The sequence below is a fragment of the Pinus tabuliformis genome, chromosome 3_1 (genome assembly GCF_031772625.1).
Source record: "Pinus tabuliformis cultivar Carrire ecotype Pingquan chromosome 3_1, CPIR1, whole genome shotgun sequence".
NCBI lineage: Eukaryota > Viridiplantae > Streptophyta > Pinopsida > Pinales > Pinaceae > Pinus > Pinus tabuliformis.
The window spans coordinates 61,612,958-61,629,456 of NC_142301.1; the positions used below are offsets into that span (position 1 = coordinate 61,612,958).

General features: G+C 39.0%; 1 protein-coding gene across 1 annotated transcript in view; it reads left to right on the forward strand.

The window, feature by feature from the left end:
- The first annotated feature begins 7,455 nt into the window (after positions 1 to 7,455).
- The window catches only part of LOC149185781 (GABA transporter 1-like), a 28,355-nt gene continuing 19,311 nt past the window's right edge, over positions 7,456 to 16,499 (forward strand). The window contains exons 1-4 of the mRNA XM_089410796.1: positions 7,456 to 8,308; positions 8,403 to 8,525; positions 9,303 to 9,397; positions 9,501 to 9,687. Of these exons, the coding sequence (XP_089266922.1) occupies positions 8,095 to 8,308; positions 8,403 to 8,525; positions 9,303 to 9,397; positions 9,501 to 9,687 (619 nt within the window). The 5' untranslated portion in view covers positions 7,456 to 8,094. The remainder of the gene's footprint in view (positions 8,309 to 8,402; positions 8,526 to 9,302; positions 9,398 to 9,500; positions 9,688 to 16,499) is intronic.

The window sequence follows — 16,499 nt, forward strand, 5'->3', positions numbered from 1 at the left end:
GTTTATAAACATAATTCTTTTCAATAAGCTCTGTTTGGATGGAAAATTATTATATGTTACTTTCACTCTTGCTTAATGAATTCATGTTTCACGCTCATTAAGACCTTTATGATTCTTTTGAACACCATACTACACCGAAAAAACCTAAGATCCATCAAAAAAGTACTACTACCTTGCTCCTTCATATCTTTGTTGTTGTAACCCTTTGATCCTTTAACCTAGCTACCTGGTTTTTCTCCCTTATCGAGCATCAAAAACCCTAAATTCCCAAAACACACATGAGCCTAGCTATCTAGCCTAAAATCCTTTATATCTCAGTCATCTTTTGACTGTAATTTCATAGAGAGGCCCCTCTCTAGTTTAGTAGGGCTAGCTACGAAACTAAAAGCTTGGTCTGTGGTTACCCCCGTCGATTCCTCTCAACCTGGGATATTGTGGAGGATAGCAAGGAGTTGCTTTTGTTTTGCTCAACATTATCTCATAAGGTACCGAACTTTTTATTTTGAACTTACTCATGATCAAGCGTTTTTGGATTTTCTCAATTCGTTTCCATTTTGAGATGGGGCTACTGCTAGCCCACAATTCACACCCATATAACATCATTTGACAAACTAGGAGTCCAAAAAACACTTTAATCATTTTCCAATCCCATAACTCTACCTCCCTACATCTGTTTTGAAGAGCATATAATGCTTTCCACCCTCATAAAATTCTCTTCTTTCTGCAGTCCTCCCAATTAAGTTTGTTGTTGAAATCAATCCCAAACTACTTGTACTCATTTACTTCTTCAAGAATGTTGCCTTCAAAGAAGAATGTATATTGGCTCTGCTTCCTTTTATTAGAGAAAATCATTATTTTGCTCTTGCTAGTATTGATTTGCATCGCCACTACACTACAAAAATGCTCAAAGACATATATCTATAATCCATGGGTCGATTTAGCAATCAATACAAGATCATCAACATATAGAAGAAGATTTATCACAAACTACCCCAATCGAACACCATCTCCACCTTGCGGATTTAGCCATTCTTCCAGTTTATCAATATATAAACCAAAAGAGTAGGGGATAGAGGGCAACCTTGCTTGACTCTAATGTCACTTCTAAACCTTTTTGAAATACCCGTTGAGGTTCTAATTTGACTTTCACCTATTCATAAATTCTATGGACAATGACTCTATAATGCAAAGGAATGTCAAGTTCGTCCATTCTACACCACAACTTATCTCTAGGGATTGTGTCAAATGCCTTTTTGAAGTCAACAAGCAGCAAAATACTTCTTCTTTGCCCCCCAAACCTTTTCAATAATGTGTCTTAGCGTGATACCATGATCCACTGTAGAATGCTTCGGCCTAAAACCCGCTTGTCCTTTTGCCCTCTTTTCTTTTACTTCTGCCCACTTACTGATTCTATTTTCTACCATGCTGTTGAAAAGCTTTGCAAACAAAGGATTGATCATAATGGTTCTATAATTGGAAGGATTATTAATGTCTCCACTTTTAAAAAGGGGTATTGCTATGCTAGTTGTCTAGTCTCTTGGGAATCCTCTCTGAATGATGTTGTTGAATATTTCCATGATGTGCGGTGCAAGAGCGTTCATTCCCCATTTTAGATACTCTGCTTGAAGTTCAGCCAAGTCCTTTGTATTTCCTGTTTTCAACGTCTTAATTCCAATGTCCACCTCCTATAACGTGAAGAGCTTTGTAGTTGTGTTGATCCATCAAAAACCCACAAGACACCCAAAATCTTGAAATTTGACAACTCTAACCTAAATTTCCCAAAATTTCTCCCTGACTTTATAAAAATCTCACAAAAAATTCCATTGTTTTCCGGGCAAATTTGAAACTTCTTTAAACTAAAGAGAAATTGAATTACTTTTATTTTATTAATAAATTTTTATAACATTTGCAATAAGTTTTACATCCCAAGATTTAAAAAATCTAGGCAATGTAGAAAACGTTTTTTTGAGGTGTAATTTGAAAAATGAAAATTGGTCAGCTTATGGTGTGAATGCTTTTTGGCTCCACGGATTCATCGTTCGATTGTCAAATGTATGGCGCTAAAACAGGCCCAGCACATGCGATTTGAATATGGAAGCATAATCTTCACCTCTAATGAGATCTGTGGAACTTCTAGTTGAAATTAATTAATATTATTTTGTATTAATGGAGAAATGGTTACATAAGTTGTAACGTATATCCTTAGTTTAGGATTTGTTCCTAGAGCTTAGGAGTTTGTTTGCAACTACCTGATTTCTAGTGATGTACTTAATCATGTAATCATTCATTTGATGTATAGGAGAGTGTACGGAGAGAGTTCTCTTTTGTATGAGTGCAGTCTCCAGGTGCAGTACTCACCTATGCGCTATAACTCCTTTTTAATTCAAATCTGATTTTTATCTTGGTATCAGAGCACAGAGTAGGGATAGCCTTAATTTTTTTTTTAGGATGCATCATTGATTACAGAACTGTAGTGGCGCATTTGTAGAATCAGGTGGACTGCAGTAACACCTGGAGCATAGGTCTCAGATGACTGATCATCTCTGAGCGCAAGAAAGTGTTGGCGCGGTTTTGACGTGAACAGTCGCGCCATTTTTGAGCGGAAAGAAGAGCTGGCGCAGGTTTTTAAGGAACAGTCGCGCCACTTGGCGCGGTTCTGAGGGTGATAAGCGTGCCAGAAAGTACAATTGGCGTGGAAAATCAAGGATTAATCGCGCCAATTTCGTGCCTCGCATCGATTTTGTTTCTGGCGCGGGCATTTCGCTGTCGAAGGAGCGCCAACCTCTTTCTCTTTGAAAAATCTGCAATTTTTTGCAGATCGGAGTTGCCCGGTGGTGGCACTTTGAATTTCCGGCTCTGTTCGGTGGCAGCAGAGTGGAGTAGCCCAGTGGTGGCGTATTAGAGTTCTTGATCTACTCGATGGTAGCAGATCGGACTTGCCCGATGGTGGTGCGTTTAAGTTCCTGATCTACTCGGTGGCAGCAGATCGGACTTGCTTGGTGGTGGTGCATTGGAGATCCAGATCTGTTCGGTGGCAACAGATTGGATTTGCCTGGTGGTGGCGCATTGGAGTTCCGGATCTGTTCGGTGGCAGCAGATCGGACTTGCCTGGTGGTGGCGCATTGAAGGTACAATTTTTTTTCTTCAGCTAAACAGAGGTTCGGATCTGGTATAAGTCAATATGAATAACAGTTTAGAATCGTATCTCCACGAGTCTAGCAAACTCGATGGATCAAATTTCAACAACTGGAAATTCAAAATGCAGACTTTACTTGAAAGTGCAAATGCGTGGTCGATCGTTACAGGAAGTGAGCTGAGATCAGGATCAACCACACAAGAACAAGATTGAGATAAAAGGGAGACAAAAGAAAAGGTCATATTGAAGATGTCCGTCAAGGACAATGTTATCCCACATATTAGAGACTGTAAATCGGCCACTGACATTTGGACGACCATTAAAAACCTATACCAGACGCAGAATTCAAACTGTGTCTTGTCACTCAAAGGCAAGCTGTTTGCATTGAAGATGGAGGAGAATGAATCCGCTGTTGGATTCATTGCAAGAGTCAAAGACCTGAAGGACAGATTGGGAGATATCGGAGAGAAAGTTTTCAATTCAGATCTGGTCACGATCACGTTGAATGGAATGATTGATGATTACCAGACATTTATCACAGGGTTGTCAGCAAGGGAGAAAGCCCCTTCATTTGAAGAGCTGACAGGGATTCTGATACAAGAAGAAGAGCGACGACAAAATTTGAAATCTCAGAGCAATGACCTTGCTCTGATGGCAAAAAGGAGACAGTTTAAAGGGAAGCAGCATCAGCAACCGCAGCAGCAGCAGCAGAGAGGAGCCAACACATTTCAGAAGAGACCGTTTAAAGGTATGTCTGCTAATAATTTTCCCATCAAGAAATGTTTTTACTGTGGGAAACCTGGACATGAGATTAGAGATTGTTATAAGAGGCAGGCAGACGAAGGAAGAAACAAACAGAGAAAACATAAGGGTTACTTCGTTAAGGAAGAGGAGGATCATAGCCACGAACTTCGACTATTTATAGTCGATTGTGCTCTTTCAGCTTCAAAGGAAGATGAGGACGACATATGGTATGTCGACTCTGGTGCATCCTCATATATGATTGGTAAGAAGGATTGGTTTGAATTTCTTGAAGAAACTTCATGTGGGTCGAAAATCTATTTAGGAGATGATAGTGGACATGAGATCAAAGGACATGGTGACATTCCTGTAAAATTACCTAGCGGAGACATTAGACACCTTAAAAATGTATTGTATGTTCCAGGAATTAAGAAAAATTTGGTCTCTGTCTCAATGATTACTGATCAAGACATGCAAGTTCAATTCTTTAAGACTAACTGTGTCATTAAGGATAGCCAGATGGAAATAGTTGCAACAGGAGTGCGCGTGGGGAACCTGTACAGACTAGATGTGAAGAGTATGCCACAGCAGGCAATGGTTGCAGCTGGATCGACAGCCGAAAATCTCTGGCATCAGAGATTTGGCCATCTTAATCTGCAAGACCTCATCCTACTTCAGAGAAAAGGTATGGTCGATGGACTCCCTGTTTTCCATAATGTTAAGCTGGATTGTGATGGATGTGCATTAGGGAAAATGCATAGAGAAGAGTTCCCTTTGCATGTTAATAGAAAGGAAAGAGATATTTTAGAACTGGTGCATACAGACATCTGTGGACCCATGCAAACCAGGTCATTAGGAGGAGCATACTACTTTCTCTTATTTACAGATGATTACACTAGATTTTCATGGGTATACTTTCTGAGTAAAAAGAGTCAAGCTTTTTAGTATTTTAAAGAGTTTAAATCCATGGTAGAAAACCAGACAGGAAAAAGGATAAAAATTCTCCGCTCAGATCAAGGGGGAGAATACAGGTTGGGAGAGTTCATGGATTTCTGCAAGCATCATGGGATTGTGTAACAGTTTACAGTGCCCCACACTCCACAGCAAAATGGAGTGGCAGAACGAAAGAACAGAACTCTTGTGGAGTGCGCAAGGAGCATGCTTCAAGGTAAGGGTTTATCAAATGGTCTTTGGGCAGAAGCTATTAACACTGCTGTATATTTAAAGAATAGGAGTTCTACTAGGTGTCTAGGCTTCAAAACCACTTTTGAAGCATTGTTTGGATTCGAACCAGCAGTGAGTCATTTAAGAATATTTGGGTTAAAAGCTTATGCTCATACACCTAAGGCAGATAGGAAGAAGTTAGACCCCAAAGCCCTGAAATGTATATTTGTTGGATATGGCACTGAGTTCAAGGCATATAAGTTATTTAATCCTGTGACTCACAAGGTTTTTGCAAGCAGAGATGTCATATTTCATGAACAGGTTGAAGAAGGAAAGAATGACTCTAACAGTGAATGGCACATTCCATTGCTATTGGAAGAAAACAGTGAGGAAGATGAAGAGCAGGAGGAGAAACAAGAAGAAGAAGTAACAGACAATGTAATCAATGAAGATGCAAGCTCGGAAAAGGTTGAAATTGAGGTAAGTCCCCTACCAAGGAGATCAGGTAGGAAGACTCGATTATCTTCTAAATTGAAAGGCTATGCATTAATGTCAAAGATTTTAAACATTGTAGAACCTGCAAATTATGAGGAAGCAAGTAAATCTGATGCATGGAGGGCTGCAATGTATGAGGAAATAGAGTCAATAAACAGAAACCATACTTGGGATTTGGTTGAATTGCCTGAAGGTAAAACCCCCATAGGATGTAAATGGCTGTATAAACCAAAATTAAATGCAGATGGGAGTATAGAGAAACTTAAAGCTAGAATGGTAGCAAAGGGTTACTCACAAAAAGAGGGAATAGATTTCGATGACACCTTTGCTCCTGTAGCCAAATTAAACACCATTAGAATGCTAATTTCCTTAGCAACAAAACACAAATGGCAGCTACACCAGATAGATGTCAAGTCTGCATTTATGAATGGTGACTTGAAAGAAGAAATTTATTTAGTACAACCTAAAGGTTCTGTGAAAAAGGGGCAGGAACATCTTGTGTGTAAATTGAAAAAGGCACTTTATGGTTTAGAACAGGTATCCAGGTCGTGGTATGAGAAAATTGACTCATTTTTTGTTCAGCATGGCTTTCATAGGAGCTTGAATGATCCAAATCTGTATACCGAGTTTAATAAACAGAGGCAAATTATTTTGATTTCTTTGTATGTAGATGATATGATTATAACAAGGAATGCTAACAATCTGATCAAAGAAATCAAACAGCGGATGTCACAAGTGTTTGAGATGAAAGATCTCAGAAACCTTCATTATTGTTTGGGATTGGAGGTATGGAGAGACTCTGGACAAACTTTTCTCACTCAAGGAAAGTATGTCAGAAGCTTGTTGGAAAGGTTTAGAATGGAGCAGTGCAGATCAACAGCAACACCATTACAACAGAATTTAAAGTTGAGCAGTGACGATGGCATTAAAGAGGTGGATGCCACTATGTACATACAGCTAGTTGGAAGTTTGATATATCTGACTACAACTAGACCAGATTTGGCATACTCTATTAGTGTGTTGAGCCAGTTCATGTCAAAACCACTCGAAAGTCACTGGGTCGCAGCAAAAAGTGTGTTGAGGTATCTTAGTGGTACTAGTAATTATGGAATTTTGTACAATGACACTTCTGATGTTATTCTAGCAAGTTTTTCAGATTCAGATTGGGCAGGTAACTTGGATGATCGAAAATCTATCACAGGTTACGCATTCAGCATTGGATCCGGGGTCATAGCATGGAGCAACAAAAAGCAGCACACTGTAGCTCTATCTTCATGTGAAGCTGAGTACCAAGCATTGTGTGCAGCCACATGTGAAGCTATCTGGTTGAGAAGACTTCTCAACGATGCAGGAGAAGAGCAGAAAGAATCAACTATTATCAAAACCGACAACCAGAGTACCATCAAGCTTGCAAACAATCCAGTCTTTCATAAAAATACCAAGCATATTGATACTCAAGTTCATTTTGTTCGAGAGAAGCAACAGTTAAAACAAATATGTGTGGAATATTGTAAAACTTGTGATAACATGGCTGATATTTTTACTAAGCCTCTTGGGCGTGTAAAGTTTGAATTGTTTAGAGGGATGCTAGGAGTTCAGGATAATCCTTTCTCCATTAAGGGGGGGAGTTGAAAATAATTAATATTATTTTGTATTAATGGAGAAATGGTTACATAAGTTGTAACGTATCTCCTTAGTTTAGAATTTGTCCCTAGAGTTTAGGAGTTTGTTTGCAACTACTTGATTTCTAGTAATGTACTTAATCATGTAATCATTCATTTGATGTATAGTAAAGTGTACGGAGAGAGTTCTCTTTGTATGAGCGCAGTCTCCAACTCACCTGTGAGCTGTAACTCCTTCTTTTTAATTCAAATCTGATTTTTATCTCTTCTATATTTGTATTAAGCTTTTGTCGAACAATGAACAACAGAATATTCTCGGCCACTTGGTAGTGAGTGAAGTTGAAAGCTCAACCCCCACCGCATGACCAGGCCAGCTAAATGAAAATTTCAACCATTTTCGAATAGGAGACAACATGTCATTTTCACATAGTCACTGAATGTCAATGACTGGGGCAGAGATGAGGCATCTGTTTGAATTTATGCTGCAAGTTGCAGTACAATCAGTGCTTTGAATAATTCTCTAGTAAACAACGAATATGAACATGTACTCTATATGAACTTGGCGGCATGAGAAAGTTCAAGAACCCAAAACTTATCAAGTACATGTGCCAAGCAAGAAGATGGGCACCCTTGCAGCTGAAGCTGGTGTTGAAGAAAGTAGAATTATTAAGCAGAAAAGAGAGGAAATCGATGATGATGGCTTCAATAATTCGATTTCAGATGGTCCTAAGGGGGTTTTCACATAGTCACTGAATGTCAATGACTGGGGCAGAGATGAGGCATCTGTTTGAATTTATGCTGCAAGTTGCAGTCCAATCAGTACTTTGAATAATTCTCTAGTAAACAACGAATATGAACATGTACTCTATATGAGCTTGGCGGCATGAGAAAGTTCAAGAACCCAAAACTTATCAAGTACATGTGCCAAGCAAGAAGATGGGCACCCTTGCAGCTGAAGCTGGTGTTGAAGAAAGTAGAATTATTAAGCAGAAAAGAGAGGAAATCGATGATGATGGCTTCAATAATTCGATTTCAGATGGTCCTAAGGGGAGCTGGATGCATGCAGCGTTCCATGTGGCCACAGCAATTGCTACACCGGCTGCCTATGCTCCCTTGCCATCCGCCATAGCCTCTTTAGGCTGGCCTGGAGGTTCTCCATCACACCTTAATAATTTCATGTCCCTAGCTCCACATTTCCCCAGCATTTTTGCGCTTCTTCTAATTTAAATGGGATTTTACTGTAGGAGTTGTGAGTTTGGTGACTGGGACGATGGTCACATGGTACTCCAGCTTTCTCCTTGCATCTTTGTGGAAATGGAATGGTGTCCAGCATACCACTTACAGGAAACTTGGCCAGAGCATTTTTGGTACTTCCTTCCTCGCACTGTTTAATCCAACACGGTTCTGCTTTTTGGTTTGATTTTTTCTTTAAATTATAAAAGCAAATTGGGATCTTACCTTAGGGTTTACAGAGATTAGAACCCAATGATTGATTGGTATGGAATAATTACAGTGGTTTGTTTCACCTTTTACTTCTTTCTCTGTTAATAATGAAATGCACCTAGCCCCGGGATAGCTTAATTGGTGATGACTATGAAGTGTTATATGTGAGGAAGTTCGAGGTTCAAATTCCTGATTCACTTTTACCAGTGTAAGAGCTATACATAGACACCTAGAAATTATAATGGCAGCTGTTGAAATCAACCCTGTATCAGATGAGTACTAGACCAGCCCAGTTGGGGATTCCTCTAGATTTAAAAAAAAAAGAAAAATACCTATCTTAAAAATCTTGGAAGTTGGAATAGCTTTTACAATTAGAAAATCTCCTCATGTTTCTTTCTTTTTTAATTCCTATTAAATGTAAACCTCAGGCAAATTATTCTGTTAAGTCTATATAATCACCACCCACTCCACACTAAACACCTTTTCCCATTCAATTCAAGCCACTGGAAAACTATGCTGTTAAGTTTATATAATCACCACCAACCCCGCCAGGCTTGTTACAATTTTCTTGAGTTATATCAAATAAATAAAAAATCCATTGAGCAGGTGCCTTACATTTTCCATGTGTGTCTTTCACTTAATACCAAACGCCTGGCCACACTCATATGCACTGATGCATTGAATCTTGGTGATGAATAAAGGAACAAAAGGTTATTGGGCAGTTACTTTCTTCCAGCAATTAGCATCTTTAGGCAGCAACATTGCTATACAAATTGCTGCTGGTAGCAGCCTCAAGGTTAGTTTGAGCAGCATATGGTTCTTTGGATGTTTGCTTTCTCAGGGATTTGACAGATGATCTTCTATAACTAGTAATTATCTTTTCAATCCTTGTTTTGCAGGCCATTTACAAACATTATCACAACAGCGGTAATCTTACATTGCAAGAATTCATCATTCTGTTCGGAGTGTTTGAATTGTTTTTGTCACAATTTCCAGACATCCATTCTTTGAGATGGGTGAATTCAATTTGCACATTCAGCACAGTGGGATTTGCTGCCACAGCTATTGGTGTCTCTTTATATGATGGTACTCATCTCTATCCCTGAACAGCTGATTATTGCAATTAGTTGTGGATATGTTTCTTTGAGCTTCATGCATCTTTGTTTGGTTTCATTTGACCTTTGGCTATATACTTCTATCAGAATCGGCATGTCACTAACAGATATTTGGGATGACCGGGCATTGGATGCCATACATCCAGAATCATTGCATAGAAAATGAGCTTCTAGGAGTGCAATTGATTGACAAATGGTAGCAGAAATAAGCTAAGCATCCAAGTGATAGAATCTATGTAATCACTTGATTGGTTGATAATAAAGGCCAGTAGCATGGAATCATTTTTTCTTTTAGTTAGAGAGTTTCTATACTGATAAGCCGCTGCCCAAGTTTTTTTCATTGGGTTACTTCTCTCTGGCTTTCATGAAATCTTATCATTTATTTTAATTTTAATCAACAATCTCCCTAATCAACTTATATTTCTACAAAAGTACAAGTTTTCCTCGAGTCTACAAATTCACGCAAGGCTTATTCTTATATACAATGTACACCTGTTGGATGTGGAATGTTCTTGCATAGTACAAGTTTTCCTCGAGTCTACAAATTCACGTAAGGCTTATTCTTATATACAATGTACACCTGTTGGATGTGGAATGTTCTTGCATAATTCTCCAATCTGCATTATAATCTCTCTGTTCTAAGCAGAGCCAGCTAACATGGCCTCAAACTCTTGTCTAAAAATAAAAGTTTTAATCCTAGTGGGAGTGTCAAGGAGCAATTATTAGGCAAGACGCACACTGTTACCTAGCTGGCCTTGCCTCTTGCTTTGAGGCTAAGAAAGCTGATTCCTAAACTGAGGGTTTTCCTAATGGTCAGGCTAAGCTAGGTCGAGTAGTACAAAGGTTAAGTTCTTCTAGCTAGGCTTGACTAAGGTAACTTGGTATTCTGTTCAAGGCAGAGAAAATGTTTATGTGAAATAAAGTATCAAATTGCCAATGTAATTAAGTTCGAAAGTCAATCAAATTCGATCTATGACAAATCATCCAATATAATAATTCAAAATTGAAAGTAGAACTTGCTCAAGGAAGTATTCAAATGCCCATGAAACAAAATGTCATATCATGGTTCAAGAACCATTGCTTACAGAGAAGCATATCATTTGAACAAAACGACAAGATCGTACGAAATTTGCACTTAAAGGATAGTTAAGTCCATGTAATCTACAATTACTCTTAACGTCGTCAAAGATTAAAGACGTAGACAGTGAACAGTTCGGCAGTTTAGTGAAACATCAGGTGCACTTATCTTACGACATATTCATCAGCATTTGAACTTTTAGAGTGAAATTATCATCATCATTCAACCAAGTATCTCAGAAATGAATAGGTAACAGATTGTCTCAAGTATTAACCACGAGAATCACAACTTACACACTACGTTAATTGCACCAGCAGTGAAACAAATGCAACTTTATGTGACTGTCATGAGTATGTAACAACAAAAATAATACTTTATTGCTCAAACCATCATTCAACATGTACCAGAGTTGCATCGATCCAATGGTGAAGAGAAAGTACAAATGCAACGTCATCAACTACAGAGTATAAGAGCAGATTCCAATTGTCTTACGGCGGTGACATTCTGGGTAATATTTCAGAGTTAGTGTAATGTAACAAACCTCAAATTCACTCAGAAAACACCCTTTAAAGTTTACAGTATTCAGAAAATGCAAATGTTTTGCCACTCAGAAATCAAAGGACATAAACCACACGCATAAGCATCAAAACCATATCAAATTTGTACCCAGAGATCAAAACGTCACAGAGTTCCTTTGTTGGAGGTATCTTGAAACTATGTACGATACTAACCCACAGTGATACCAGAAGACCAAAATATGTTTGACATCATAATTAAGAATTGAATACTTCTCTGGTCGATATAACAAGTACACCTGTGGTTTATTGTTACAGTGCTTTCTGGATTGTTTAAACTCAAAAATATAGAGCGTTCAGGTGTGTGAAGGATAGTTTTGGTTCATCAAAGCATCATTAACAACCTCCAAGGCTGGCACACTAACTTGATGTTCACTGCTCTGCATACTAATGTCCAGTGTTGTCTTGGTCATTTTTTATCTAAAAATTGCTCTGATGTTTGACATGCATCTTGGAATAGTCTCAATATGGTGGTAATGTTTATCTCTCTTGCTTGGGACTAGATTAATATCTGAGTATAATCTGAGATACGAACAGCAAACTGAATGTCATTATATCTTGTTACTGTTGGTCATAGTTCTGAGTTTCATCGTCGGCACCTCTTTTACATGGTTCTTATTACTACTATTCTTGATGTCACAATAAGCACATGATATCACCCAGAAGGAATAATACAACCTTTCCTAAATAGAAACTTTGTACAATAAATTTAAGACTTTTGCGTATTCTGAACAGAGTTTTCTGATCTTAAGATAGTGGGAAAATCTTATTTATTGGCATATCACAATTGCTTTTCTAACACTGACGCATTGCTGTTTGGTATATCCTCTGTGGTATGATTGCTGTTGGATCGATGCAAACCTTGGCATTGTAAACATTTTGATCACAGAGAATTGATGTTTCAAATCTTGAATGCTATGACACCTAAAATTGAATAATGCACACTCACTGAATTATATTGATCAAATAATATTATATATATACGTGAAGTGTTGTCTCAAGATAGGTAGACTATCTTGGACACACAATCACATGGTTGAGAGAATATTTCAACCACACCAATCTAGGAAACATTTAGATCTTAACAACTCCTAAAGAATAGGAACAAACTCCTTTACATAGAAAGAGTCACAACTGAAACAAGTAGGAATCTGTAAGTCTGAGACATATGGTTGAATCGTGATGCAATTCTGCTCTGCTGCATTGAACAATTTCTGGTTGAATAGACCTAATCTTAGTTGCTGAAGTACGTTAGGTTTACATTTCTGATCTACTGGCAGTATTAATGACGTTGAGAAATAAATCATCCTTGTGGAATATTTTGAAGGCATCTCTTACTTTTTCACACTGAATTTTAAATCTGCACATGGCCTTGTCACATCTCAGATCTAATGTTACTGTCCTTTGCTAAACAGAATGATATTGCGATGCACAATGATATATGAATGATCTTGGCAACATAACTTGTGGTTAATCTTTCTAATTGAGCATTTGAATGTTCCCTTCAGAAAGTTCCCATTTCAGTTTCCAAAGCATTGCATTTGATGAGTTATTATTGATTAAATTTAAATATCTTTCGAACTCAATCACATTGGCCGTTTGGCATTCTAAGTGTTTTCACTACCTTGAGTGATGTATCAATTTGCTTTGGTCAAACTTAGCTAGATGAACTCACCCTTCCTTCTACTTGACCTAGCTAGTTTGGATTATAGGAAAACCCTCCTTAGGATAGGAAGCCCCTTCCTTACCCTTCAAGCGAGAGGCAAAGCCACCAAGGTGACAGTGAGTGACTTGCCTGATAGTTGCTCCTGGGCTCTTCCAGTAGGATTGGGACTTTTACCTTTAGGCGAGAGTTTGAGTAGCAACATGAAGCGTACCATTTCTCTGTCCTCGTCCATTTCATCTTCATTTTGCTCTATATTGTTCTTAAAAGGAACCCTGTCCTGTGAGTTTGGTACAACTGGGATCCATGTAGATCGACTTGTTGGTTGCTCCATAGGCCACAAAATAATTTGTTGTTGCTTGCATTGTTGTTGTTGTGCTTGTGGTGAGTTTTGTTGATGGACTAATGCTGCCTCTTGAAGAAGTTGATTTATTGGCTTGTCTTTCTCATTGGCTTCAATCTCACTGGTGTAGACATGTGACCTTGATCTAGTTTCCTTCGTTAAAAAGATAAAACCCAAATAATCTTGTTTGTAGAGTAAGAAACAATGATCTCATGGAATATTTATGCCTCAACTGTAGCCTTGATAATGTTTAGTGCTTGGCCAGACCGTGAAACCATCCACCTCCACCTAGTCGCTTCAACTACAAAGAAGAAGAAGAAAATTCAGCTCAAATGTACTTGATCACACCACAAACCCAAAAACTTTATTTGCCTAAACGCTGACAAATTCATGATCGGTTCAGAACATGCCTTTACGCATCTTCTCCTATGAAACAATTCAGAGTTTCAAGACCCGATCAGATCCACTAATGACCATGGCTTATTGCCAAGATTTTTGAACATGGAATAACATTTGAGCCATTGGTTTCAAAAAAATATTTGCTGGAATTACAACCTCCCCAAATTTATCCTCTGCGTTCACAAAGAAGGAAAGAAATTAAATTGCATTCAATGACGGGGCACTTCCATTAAGTTCAATTGATGTTGCCCAGAGACACTTGTTCACTGTATTCCTCCATGAAAGCTGAACAATTCATTTGTTAGTCAATGTCATCAACAAAATGTCATTTCGAAAGAGAAATCCAAATGTTTTGTCATATCTGTATTATATAATTACTTTCCTGCTTTTAATTGTTAGACAATACTAACAAGTGCCTTTGTAGAAGAACGACTATGAAAAATCTAAGGAAAATTTTGTGTAGAGGTTGATCCTACCCACTAAACCCACTAATGGAATATAGTGGGAGAACCATATCATAGGCTTGCTTTCAAACTTCTTCAGGACCCAATCCCACAAGTCTCTTGAAGGGACATGAACTGCAAAGGGGATGCTCAAGTATCTGATTATCTGGCCTGGTGGTATAATCTTCTACTTTTTGACAAACTAATCAAGAAGGTTTTATTGCCTAATAATAAGAGCCTCCACCTTTTCCTCGCTACTACCATCACTGCTTAGTGTTAAATTATGGTATGTTCTATGCTTAGAGCAATTTACTTCAATTTCTTCTTATGAGCCCAATGTCAATTCACAGTTTAGCAATCACATTAACATAAAGTAAAATGCTGATAGAACATAAATAAATCGACAGAAGACAAGCCAAGACAAGAGACACCAGATGTGGCAGCTAGCCAGGGACAAACCCCAATGTGGGGAAACCCTTTGATCAATTCTTCTATATTCTTCAATAATTCTGCAGAGAGAGAGAGATAGTACAATATCACAAATCTGTGATTTTATATCAACGATAATACAACAGCAACCAGCGAAGTCAAAGCTGATCAAACAGCTCCAATTTGACCTCAAGTCAATCTTGAAGAACTCAGTCTTCAACAGCAAACATCAGCAGCCCAAAACAGCCTTCAGTCAATGGTCAAAACAGCAGTCAACGAATCAGCAGCTTGCGGTCAGCCCTAACCAGTCAATGCTGGTCAACACAGCACCCAAACAGAAATGCGCAGATCAGATATGGTCAACACTTGGGTCAACACATTCCCCAGCAACTCGGTCAATGGTCAGCAGCCCTGCACCTTGGTTAACGCAGCCCTAAAAAGTCAACGCTGCCCTAGAAACAGAAAATCCGTCCTTCTAGCACGTGTGAGAGAAACTGCTCCTAAGCTGGCCCAATAAGATTAGGAGAGAGAAGATGAATAGATGAGTGATGTTCCAATGAGGCACAATGTCTCCTTCCTTTATATGCAACGTTGAGGTTAAGCTGGGGGTCTGCCACACACTTTATCTTGCTGGCCGACCTTGACAAATTGTCAAGAAATACAAATAAATTCATATCTCCATGAATATATGTCAGAATTGGATGATCGTTAGATCAATCCTACACTTCTCGACGAGAGGAATCCAAGAAAAAATATCAGCTGCCATAAATAAGATGACCCACATGGAGTTTGGCCCTAGTTTTCAATTTTAACACTCCCTCTCAACTAGAGAGAACTCCATCTGCTAATCCATCTATCTGTCAGTACTATCTCTGCCATCAAATGCACTGCCCTGCACTGCTCGGCTCTGCTCTGCTCTGCTTTCCTGAACTATGAAGAAGAAGAAATGATCGAGGATGTATCATACCATCCTCTACTGACTCGAAGTTAGTCCCAAATAAAAGAGAGTGATCAATAGCGCTCTTACTAACCTGAAGTTAGTCCCAGAGAGTGTGTTATACCACTCTTACTGATCCCAGATCAGTTGCAAAAGAGAGTGAGTTATATCACTCTTACTGACCCGAAGTCAGTTCCAATTGAACCCAGATCAATGTCATCCTAGCATAGGGAGTACGGTAGATACACGATGCGTCCATTGGTACTACTATGGTCCCTATCCTCATTTCCCTGCTCATTGGCCAAATGAGAAGTACTTCCCATGAGTCCCAGACTGCATGGGTAGGATGCCTCGACAGGAGAAGGATGAACCACTCATTCTGCCTACAAGTCGCCATAGGGTATCACAGGGGAAGGTTGAACAATTCACCCTGTACACAACGCACCACTAGGGGAGGGTGAGTCGCCCTATGGTCGCTCGTCGCTCCAAGAAGTACCCCAAGCCCCTCGGAGTTCCCAGAGCTCAATGTATGCATCATACAAGACCCTCATAAGAGGGTCTCTCAACGACTCCTAGTCGTTCTTGGAAAGTCAAGAATTTGACCTTTCCCAGGGGCTTCGTCAGAATGTCGGCGACTTGCTCATCTGTACCAATATGATGGAGCCTTATTGCTCCTCATTGTACCATATCTCGGATAAAGTGGTACTTGATATCAATGTGCTTGGAGCGATCATGAAATACGGGATTCTTGGATAAACGAATCCCACTCTGGTTGTCGCAAAGGATCACGGTAGTATCCAATGTATGTCCAAACAACTCACTGAAGAGCTTCCTCAACTAGACAGCCTCACAGGAGGCCATACTCGTAGCAATGTACTCTGCCTCAGCGGTGCTCAAAGCCACCGACTTTTGCTTC